At 42.9% G+C, this 11,083-nt stretch overlaps 1 protein-coding gene across 1 annotated transcript in view; it reads right to left on the bottom strand.

The window, feature by feature from the left end:
* CMTR1 (cap methyltransferase 1) overlaps positions 1 to 10,552 on the bottom strand; it is a gene marked incomplete at its 5' end in the record, with an annotated part of 11,965 nt that extends 1,413 nt beyond the window's left edge. The window contains 14 exons of the mRNA XM_010293330.1: positions 521 to 629; positions 1,177 to 1,289; positions 1,879 to 1,926; positions 3,427 to 3,495; positions 4,129 to 4,220; positions 4,881 to 5,003; positions 5,506 to 5,637; positions 5,812 to 5,880; positions 6,514 to 6,571; positions 7,516 to 7,572; positions 7,979 to 8,158; positions 8,727 to 8,859; positions 10,083 to 10,179; positions 10,434 to 10,552. Coding sequence (XP_010291632.1) covers positions 521 to 629; positions 1,177 to 1,289; positions 1,879 to 1,926; positions 3,427 to 3,495; positions 4,129 to 4,220; positions 4,881 to 5,003; positions 5,506 to 5,637; positions 5,812 to 5,880; positions 6,514 to 6,571; positions 7,516 to 7,572; positions 7,979 to 8,158; positions 8,727 to 8,859; positions 10,083 to 10,179; positions 10,434 to 10,552 — 1,399 coding nt within the window. The remainder of the gene's footprint in view (positions 1 to 520; positions 630 to 1,176; positions 1,290 to 1,878; positions 1,927 to 3,426; positions 3,496 to 4,128; positions 4,221 to 4,880; positions 5,004 to 5,505; positions 5,638 to 5,811; positions 5,881 to 6,513; positions 6,572 to 7,515; positions 7,573 to 7,978; positions 8,159 to 8,726; positions 8,860 to 10,082; positions 10,180 to 10,433) is intronic.
* Positions 10,553 to 11,083: the final 531 nt, after the last annotated feature.

Genomic DNA, 11,083 nt, shown 5'->3' with positions numbered 1-11,083 from the left:
GTGTTAATGCCTGTCAAATGAAAAGCCACTCCATCCTTTCCCAAGGAGCTGCTGCTTTTCTCTCTCACTCTCTCTTTAAACAGCTCCCATCTACCTACAGCGTATTCCAAAGCCTGGGCTAAACAAACTGGGATTTGCTTTTAAATTAGCAACTTCCAACCAAGCATCTTAAAATACAGAGATGCAGCCAATTACACTTGCTGGGCTCTATTTCCATTTCCCTGTGTGCAGAGAGGTTCAGTAACTTGTACTCTGCTGCAGACAGGGGGGAAAAAAGTTGCGAGATGTGTGTTATTCGTAGCAATTAGTTGCAAAATCCACGAATCCAGGTCAGCAGTTTCCTCAAAGTCTGAGAAGGTGCCAGCTTCTGCAGCACACCCTGCTGGTGACCGAGCTGCGCACGCACTGCAAACGACTGCAAGAACACAAGCACACCTGAACTCCCCTCCAAATATCCAGGCACACAAACACACTCACACACAGCTGTCCTTCCATAGCCTCAGCTCTGGCCTGTACTCACTGAAAGGGTGCGATGGATTCGGGAGGGAGATCATACGTCGCTTTCTTGGTCACTTTGTTGAAGAAGAATTTCCTCTTAGAGTTTTTGCTATATGCCATTGTCCAGGGATCTTGCAGAAGAGTGACAGGGATCGGACAGAAAATGGCAAGGGGAAAAAAGCACAGCATAAATAAACAGTGCAAGCAGGGAGCAGGAATCTGTAAGAATAATTGTGATCCTTCTCTTACTCCTTTTTCCTTCCCTTCCTCCAAGAAGACCTGCTTCCCAAGCTGTTCTCTATTCACTGAGAAAAATCCTTTCTCCCTGCATTTAAAAGTTGACATATCCAAACAGGGTATTTCCATGTGCTATTACTCTGGAAAATACCTTCTTGATGAAAAGTTATGATCTCATTAAAAAAGAAAGCCAGTCATGTAAATAAATGGAACTACCCACACAACAGCTAATCAACCTGCAACAGAAAAACCTATCATATAAATACCCTAAATCTTATCCAAATCCAAGCTACCCTCATTACGAGCAAACAGTTCTCTAGCCATTGGAATATTCCCATTAATTTTTTACCAAGTTAGAACAGGAGCAAGCCTGGTCAATACTTTTTACTTGAAGATACAAAGAAAACTTAAAATTTAAGAGTGGGGACTTTCTCTTCCTACCATTCACCGTCCGTATGATGTAGAGTCCTGTGGGCAAAAAGTGCCGGTCATCTCGGCCAGTGTAGGATAGCCGGGGTATTCCCCCTGAACTCTTGATGATTTTCATCTCTAACCTAAATGTTGAGAGAAGGCAGTGATAGAGATTCCCTGTTTCTTCGTTTACCATCCTCTGGCACGCAACATGCCACCTGCACACCCTCTCCAGAGTGTCACAGTGAAAACTGACAGCACCGCACAAGACAGGACAAAATCATCACATCCTGGAGAGTGTTCAGTCTCTTGTCTCCCCGCCATGGCTACAGAAACCAGTCAGAGCTGTCTAGATCCAGTAGTAAATAAAATGTTCCAATGAAGGATCTGTGACATCTACCACACTTAATCCAAATGGGGTTCCCATTTCAGGTATGAGCTCTTAATCTTTCAAGCCACCAAGAAGCCACTTCTGCATACAAACTTAAGCACCGTTGCTACTCCTACTGTTGTAAAGCACATTGGCCACATCTACAGCATTAGAACTCAGCAGGACGATGCTCTGAGTCAGCAGCATCTCAGAAACAGCAACCATCAGCTGCACAAGCTCTAACGGCTCTTTCTCCAGGACTCTTCAAGCATAAATCAGCACATCCCTCCCGTTCCTGTGTATTGGTGGCTGATAACCTCAGTGGGCCCTGAAGTCTCTCGTTTGTGCCAGTCACCACTTACCTCACAAAAATCTTCTCCATTTCCTCCAATCTGTACACTTCCTTCACTCTGGGGGGGGCGGGAGAAGACAAAAATGTGATTAAAGAACCTAAAAATGGTCCTCTCTTTCTGTCCCAGCTACAGGAAGCAGCCAGGCAGTTCATTTTGTACAGCATGAGGTGGTCAGGCATGACTGAGGTTCACCCTTCTCCTCAACCTTATGCTCCAGTGCCTTATTTCTCCTGGCTTGAGAAAACCTGACACCTGCATACTCACAGCTGGGTTGCTGTAAGCAGTATACAAGCATCCTCACTGCTAAGCTGTGCATTTTTACCTCAGGCTGAGTATACAGAAGAGGCAGAACACTGGAAGTCGGGTGCTTTTGTTTTGCCATGAGGTGAATTCACCAAGGTCAGCCCCAGGCAGGTTCTGGCCTCAGCATGCTGGCCTTGCAGTAAAACAAAACTGCCTGATCTTCACCATTATTATCCTCAGGGACACCACAAACTCATTAGTTACCCTGAGGTAAAAACAGCTCTTTCTTGTTTTGGTTTTGTTTGTGGGGTTTTTGGGGGGTTTTGTTTGTTTGTTTTTAAAATCAGTAAAGATGATTTGGAATCATCATTCTTATCATTATGTCAAACTACTATTTTTTTTTTCTGAGACACAGAAAGACAATCAGAAAGTTTCAAAAGCACTGCTTCTGATCAGACATCCCAACCACTCATTTCCTATACACTGTTAAAACAATCAGGCTTCAAAGAGCACAGTTTGAACACCTTTTCACAAGCAAAGGACCCCTCTTGCAACCCATTTCTACAGCTCTCCTCCTCACTTCACCTTCAGCCCTCCCCAACATTTTGAGCTCCTCCAGTTACTGCAACTGTCTGTTTGTCTTGGGTTTAATTGAGATCCTACTCATTATCTTTCATTAAGCCAAAGAGAACATCTTCTTTCCCTTCCTCCAGCTTCTCACAATATCACAGCACTTCTAGCTTCTGAAACAGAAGCTGTTTTGTCCACAATACCTATCTGATACCTAGCACAATGATGCTCTTATGCTCCACTGTAGCAGAATTAACGAAATGGAAGGTCAGGAGGCAACTAAAGCTGAAGCCCTTTGCCAGGAACTTTCTTGGGATTGTAACTAAAGCCTTCTCCTCAGGCTATCCATTTGGAGATTGTAAATGCTGGTCAGCGTTTCATTTATCTACTAACAGTCAGCATCTCTGTACCGCTGCTGACCCTTCAGGGCAGACGAGGACATAGAAGTCTTTGCAATGATAAAGCCAACTGGGTGCTTGACCTACAATAGCATGTATTTGAAATCAGCACCAGCCAATCCACCTATGATGAAAACATGACTGTCTGGTATGTGAAAGGAGAGCACAACTTCTCCACCATCAACCTTTATCTTCTGTATTTAAAGGGCTTTTAGACTCTTTCCATTTAACATAACAGAACTATGAATTTCAGCTTGAAATTTAACTCTCCTTCAGCTCCTTACCTTCATCCTCCAACACATTGAAACCAAAACACGCCAGGCTGAGGGAAGGAGTTGTCACTCACCGGATAGGGTTCATATCTGGCCGGCTAGGTTTAGAAACAGCTTTGACAAACTTCTCCGCCAGCTGAATCCTGAATGAAAACAGAAAGAGCAATTTAGTGGGATCTTTGGCACAGCAGGTAGGTAACAGTTTCAGCAGAATAACTGATTCGACACTTCAGTACATGCAGACTGCCTCCACTGCTAGCCAAATGGGTACTAAACAAGACTTTTTTCACCCTGCCCTCCCAGTTCAGTGCCCAGTGACACTGCCTATTAACCATTAGCAATGGGTCTCCATAGCCTCCTCTGCAAGCCCACATGCTTGCTGAACATGATGTATCAGCAGGAAAGTAGGACTAGTAGAGACATCATGTCCCTAAGAAAGGAAACAGAGAGGTTTGTTCCTTTTCCCTCAGCCAGTTATCAGTTATGCTCATTCATATTCCCAGGATGCTCAGTTTACCCAGACTGTGCCTGGCTCACCCCAGACTAAGCAAGGAGCTAGACCTGCTCTCAACCTTCTCTGACACAGAGAAGGTACAGTTGGAAAAGGCTATACACATTTCCCTTCAGAGCAGGTTCATTCACAGTTCATCTTTACAGCGGTGTTTCAGCTGAATGCACCATCTCCCTGTGCTCAGCATTCTGCTTTTAGCGTGAATGCTGTCTCCCAGTCACTCCTACTCATGTACAAGAAAGAAGCTTCTCCAGATCCCACATACCTCTGGTTGAAATGCTGCTTTCGAACATCGTTGCCGTTCAGCACCAAGACATCAAGGATGTGGATGGCACTGATTTTTCGCTGGGCTTTCCCCTAGGGAGGGCAATACAGAGACTTACTACTGAGACTGTTGCTATTTCTGCTTTGATTTATAGCCTGTTTTTTGACAGGACATCATTCTCTTCTAGCAAGAAAGCACCTTTCCAGATATTAGAAGCCCACAAATTCCCTGCTGCCCATTGTGCCATCCTCCAAGAACTGATGCATCTCAACTACACAGTTCTGTCTCAGGAGAGGGAGAAAGGGCAGGACCACAGCTGCCATCACCAGCTCTGTGTGCCTTATCAGGTACCACAGCACCCTCATCTGAGGTGCTAGAGGACAGCCAAACTTCCAGGCAGCAACACCTTACACCGAGTATACCACAAGAATCTTTTTCCTAAGGCCTACAATCCCTACGAATCCCTGGGCAGTTATGTACCCAAAAAGCCACAGAACACATTAAGTCATGTTGGCAATGTCATCTGCTGCGTGTCAGGTCCAGAGTGTTTTGAAAATAATGTTAAAAACTCGTATCTCTAGCACTGGACAGAAAGATGGAACTTACTCCAAAATAGTTTCTCTAAAGATCATATAGAAAAAAACTTGCACCTGGCACAGATGGAACATTTATTCTGCAATGTCTTACAAAGACTAGGCAAAACTGCTCATTATATTTGGAGTCACTTGGTAAAGGAGAGAAGAGCCTCCTACCTCTCCTTTCAGCTCATGGACAATCTCCACAGAGAGAAGGGTGTCTCGTGGCAGTTCAGTTTTCAAATCCAGCTTTGTCCAGCGATCTGACTGGCGACCATCCCAGGTGTAGATCTGCGATTTCTGTGTGTAGAAGGCAGAGTCAGATTCAGCCAAAGCTTCATGAGGCCAAGGAAAGAGGAGAGACCTCTGACTAATTGTAGAGCATCCCTCAGAGATTTTTTGTCCTAGGCTGACACAGGCAGTTTCTTTGCCATAATTTTTAAGGAAAAACCTTAATCTCTACAGCAAAGGAACAAAAACACTGATTCTAATCTGCCAGTGACTTTTAATATCTACACAAAGAACCAGAAATAGAACACCTTTAGAAGGACAGTGAAGATAATTAGAGACACTAGCAAGAGTACAGGGCTCTGTGTAGGCCACAACTACAAAAGCAAGGTTAATTAGTGTGAAAAGAAGTGAAGTCAGGAAAAAGAAACATAAAATAACTAGCAGTCTCAGGGAATGTTGATGGGGATCCTTTCAGGCCTTTAAGGACAGGAAAGGATGGGATGAAACTGCAAAGCAGAATAGTAGCATTGAAATGAACCAGCAAAACCCCCGGACTGTTCTCAGTGCTTACCCCTAGCCCCAAGAGGAACTTCTGCTCGCTTCCAGACACCATACATCGGTAATCTAACACTTGGCGGATTTTCTCTAGTGTACTGGAATTCAGAGGAGTGGGTTTGTAACTGAAGGTATCAATGTCCGTGCCCTAAAGAGCGAAGTATGGGAAAGGCAAATTAGACACAATACATCAACAGGTAGGTAAATGCAACTTCTGCATGAAATTATAATCCAGGACTAGCTTCTTCATCTTTTAATTCCTATGGGGAAAAGTTCTATTTCTATGAAAGGATTGAGAACAAACTTCTGGGTAAGTTCTCACCTGGATCAGTTCAAAGAACTTGGACTTGGGATCTGAAGATGAAGGAGCAACACGAGCCTGATCAGGAATCTGAAAACAAATCCAAATGATTAATAATAAGTGTTGTTGTTCGGCATGTTCATAGGCCCTTTTCTGAATCCTGCCCCCTGAAACTCCTGCTTTTGGAATTTCAGTCACTGGAGAGGTCATCTGGCAAGTAGAAGGTCTCATGGTGTTTTGCAAATTAATGTAGGCACACCACATCTCACAGGAAACAACAGGCCACCTCAGAAAGTTTCAGGCTAAATCTTTGATTTCATGCATGTTTCAGTGAAATACTGTTTCATTGAAGACACACAACTAGCCTGTGAAACTGACTATCTGTGGCCCCACTGCAACCAAAAGCTCAGGAAAGAGAAATGCAGACTCGTAAAACGAAACCTTTTAGAGAGGTCTGCTGCTTGGGAACTAGGTGTTGAGTGCCCTCTGTATGCACCGAAATAATCTCAACTTTGGCAAAGAAGCCTGCTCAGTTATGTCATACACATAATGAATCAGAAACATCCTGTTTGCTTACATAAACGCCTTGAAATAGACTCTGACTTTCACACAAGACAACATATTTAACGTCTGGCTAGAAAGTCCTATCTGTACTGCAGCTCCATTCTTGTTTCACCACAGCAAGGACACCTTCACAACCTCTCTGCTTGGCAGCTTACTTACCCCCCATAGCTGGAGACACTCCTTTCGAATTTCAGCCTGACGTGGCTCAATCAGCGTACTAGAGAAAGACAGCAGACTTAAGATGGTGAAACCTCCTTGCTCTTGCAGAATTACAGATCCCAGCCCTATAAAACTTGCACCTTTCAGTGTCTGGCTTGGGAATGACAAACATGCACTGTTCTGCAACAAGTTACATAAAAGAGAATGCTGCCTTCTCTCCCCACCCTCCACCCATCTCCAATACCCATGTTTAGTCACTATTCCATCCCATGAAAGTATCACTGGGCATCAATATTTTCAAGAGGTTATATATTAATATGAATTTATGCTAATCTCAAAGAGCTGAGTACATAGCCCTATTTACAAATAGCAATGAAGACCTGCTGAAGGCCACACAAAAAACAGTGTCAATGTTAGGATTAACTCTTAGATATCTAACTCCTGGCTATCAGACTTGCTCAACTTTCTACTAGGTATTCTCTCTGAATGACACCTGAACAGGAAAGTCATACCAGGGCAACAGCTATACAATACAATGGCTTTAGTTTTACGCAAGAAATTCACATCACAAGCTTTAGGTAATTCTAGGTACATAACTTAGATGCTTTGAATTGCCCTTGGAATACAAAGAGCTATGAACCACACCCAGCTTAGATGGTTATTGTAGGAACGAACATACCAGCTGGGAATTACTTTTCTGCTTACACTCCTGCTAAGAAGCAGGCCCAATAATGGTAATCAGAAATCATGCAATGCATGGAAGCCTTCTCAACAAAGGTGATAATAGACCATCAACCTTCAGGACTCCTCCAGCCACCCACATGTTTCTACAAATAACTCACAAGACACAGATTGAGCTACCTAAAAGCACTATTAGCTTTCCTGGCTCCAAAGGCCAAGCCAAGTACCAGCTCAAATGAAGAACACACTAAAGAAGGGCAAAGCAATTCATTTATAGTAGGTTAATTCAGTCCTCACCGAAAGCCAGAGGAATATACTCACGTGTCTTGAACAAAGGCACGAATTTTGGCTAGTGCCTTTATCTGAACTTTGCAGTGGCTGAAAGAGAGGACAAGTTTTAGTCAGGGAGCAAGTTAGCCTCCACCATGATTGTTCTACTGTTCAAAACAAGGAAGACTGCTGGGACAACAGGACGAAGCCAGTCTGAAACTCACAGCAGTGATGGATCATTGCCAACATGATTCGAAGTGACAGCAAGACCACTGGAAAGAACTAGGCAGTAGCCTTCTTTCCTTTCTACACAATACTCAGAGGCAAAACATTCACTAACAATATACAGCATTTCTTTCTGCAGTGTCCCTATGCTCTGCTAAGCCTCTCAGGGAACAAAAGCAGAGCAGTGTAGCAGCATCAAGTACCTCCACGAGTGCAAGAAGCTACAACTGAAAGTCATGTTGGTTGACTTGCCTATAGCCAGCAGCCTTCATTGCCCATAGGCACTCACTTTTCATTGGACTGGACAATGTAATCATAGAAATCCTGGTCGCCTTTGATCACATTCAATGGGACAACAAGATTCACATCCACATCAGAGTTGCGCAGCTGGTTGAGTCTGATGTTCACCGTGAAGAGATAGTCCCGCACATCATCAATCCCTAGCTTTAATCCTTTGCATATCACATACCTGCAGAGCAAGGAAGAGAAGGTGGGTTCAGTTCTTCCACAAAGTCAACCTTCCTGCCACACTCACATTATGAGGACAGTTTCCCAAATCCCAGGAATTCTTTCCTCCTCTGGGAATTTTTTTTCCTGATATCCCTAGGAAAGGGCAATCTCACCTATCACAACGTCTTTATACACTTCCTATGCTCTGGAAACTCAACCCTATTGAAAAACCCCCAGATGTCCCTCAAGTAGTCAATCGATTCTGCCAAACCTGGCAGGTACAACGATAACACACATAACATGCTCTAGCTTCACTGCAACCACAGTTGTTTCATGCAACACATTATTTGTTATGTATTCATAACAAATTCATTCCACTGCTGTCTCCCCAAAAGGGTAATGTGCCAAATATCTTCTTTACCTTGTCCAACATCATAATTTGCTAAGCATCTAAAATGTTTCCTCCTCCAAGACAGCTGCCAATTGAGACAGTTCACAGAGCTTCCACTAGACTTACCCAAATTCATCTATCACTGTATTTAGAGGAGAGGGTTTCTTTAGTAGTCCTCCATGCTCAAGAATCTCACCTCTCTGAGTTAGCAGGGCGGCTTGTCACAGGTTTAAAGATGCACACTCGCTCAAAGCAGCAATACAGCAGATAAACAAGTCCCACACTGAATGGAGTAAACAGGTCAAAGGTTTTGCAGACAAAATGTCCTCCTGGAAAAAAGACAGGAAGCACACAGACACCAGCAGATTATAAGGAAACAAGGAGACACCAGGCATCTCAATAACATTCTCTTCTGCAGAACTAGTAAGAGTGTTTTTGTACAAGTAAACAGCATCTAAAACATATTCATGAAGTGGGCCAATAGGGCTCCATGAAGCATCTTCTCTATATCTCTGCAAACAGAAAAGCATTTCCCTGACCAGGATCAAATCAGTATGCATGCTGTCACAGGAGCAAGTCTCCTATCCATCCCCATCCTCCCCTTCCAGGCCCAAACTGTGCCCTATGGCATGGCAGCATGATATGCCAAAGCCTCAACAGAAGAGGAGCTCTGAAATGTGCAACAAGAAACCACAGGCTGGAGGAGAAAACTAACAGACGTTGCCTAAACAGAATAACTCACCATCTAGAACGAAAAGAGTCTATGTTGCCTCTTGCCTTCAAACAAGATTCCCAATTTCCCCAAGCAAAAAGCAGTCTTACAGAGCTATTATCTACCCAGACAAGAAAGACATAAAGAAGGTTGCTTCTTTTACCATATCACATTTGAGACTACTGCTAAGTAGATCATTGCCTCAGGTACTTCTAAAGATAGGGCACAAGATAAATGATAACACAATGAGCATTTTTATCTTCTTCATCAGTGCCAAATGCTAACTAAACTCAGCAGAAGAGAGGAGCAATCAAAACCAGATAGAGCTGTAGTGTCCATCATTTGGCAACAAAGAGGTATAGCTAAGAAAATGTGAGACATCATCTTGTTCTGATCAGAGATGGCAGATTTAAAGGAGAAAAGCTACAAGTTAGAGGGAAGGATGAACTGGATAAACACCACTCTGTTCCAACCAGCCTGCTAGAATTTCAGGAAGCAGTTGGTCCTGCTAGTGCCATAAAACTCAGATATACCATCCAGTTATCACACTAGTGACCATACCACAAGACAGCTACATAACACATTGAAAGAGCTTTAAACTAACGTATTTACCTCATGCATTTAATTAAAAGCAAAACAGACATAATCTTGTTTTTCTGTGCCAGTTCTCTTAGCTTTGTGACAACCATCCCAAGATGTATGCGTACACACTCAATTCTGTGCAACTTAGCCTCACTGCAGAGCAGGCTTCATAGCATGTTAATAAGATTGTACAGCATCCTTCCACAATGCCACCCACACCTTAGAGAAGGAAGAAGATGATTAATGGATAAAACATACCTGTCCGGACAATGGACAGTGCTGTAAGGAACTGGCAAAGCATGAGCTGTTTGCTTAGGATTTCTTGCAGATTCTCCTGACCCTCCACTGAGAAACCCTGCAAAGCACATAGCATACGATCAGTATCTCCACAAATCTGTTGGTCAAGCAAAGGATTCTGTTCAGCTAAATCATGGAATCATGATAAATTTCTCTTTCTTTAAGATAAAAAACACTGCCATCAGGACTTTTAATGGCAAGCCTTGAAGAATTTCATATTATAACTAGAGACACATGTCAAATACCCTGCTATATACAGACTGAGGTATCATTTTTAGTCATTAATGCAGAAAGAAAAAGAAATGGACCAACCCCATCAGCCATTAAGAAATGCACTCCCTTGTGATCAGTATTGTCCAAAACAAAATTCTGGAAAGCAGTAATGTTCTCTGGGCGAGTGATATCTCCATCTCCATCAATCCCTCCCTCTCCTAACAGAAAAAGAGGAGACAATTACTAACATGTTTGCAAGTACAGACAAAAGATCAGTATGTGCAGGTAGTCTGTTGTATTCAATCAACATTTAGTCAGAAATTACACAGACCTTCATAGGCGAATAAGCATTAACACATTCCCTTCTTCACCACCAAAGATGCTTATTAATTTAGGAAAATTATTCAGATTGTGTGGTCAGGGCTAAACAAAGCCATATAACAACCATGCTCAAATGACGAGTTGCACATTAGCCTCAGCAAAACACAAATGAGAGAACGGACTACATGACAACATATATTCTCATCCAAGTAGATGACACATAGCTGAACCTAGTCAAAATATAAGGTTCAATCCCACTGCACAGCTCACTTGTTAACAAGACGTTTTTACAGACAAGGCAAAATTATTTACACTGTGCATTGGCAGCCTTCCACTAAGAATTCAAATCATTCCAAAGAAACACAATACTCTATTTCCAAACACAACATAATCTGGATTTTAAAAAAGCAACCCCCAAAAAACCCTTC

Source organism: Phaethon lepturus, unplaced genomic scaffold (assembly GCF_000687285.1).
Source record: "Phaethon lepturus isolate BGI_N335 unplaced genomic scaffold, ASM68728v1 scaffold55378, whole genome shotgun sequence".
Lineage (NCBI taxonomy): Eukaryota > Metazoa > Chordata > Aves > Phaethontiformes > Phaethontidae > Phaethon > Phaethon lepturus.
Note: the sequence above shows the minus strand (reverse complement) of the source record. Positions and strands in the feature narration are given on the sequence as shown.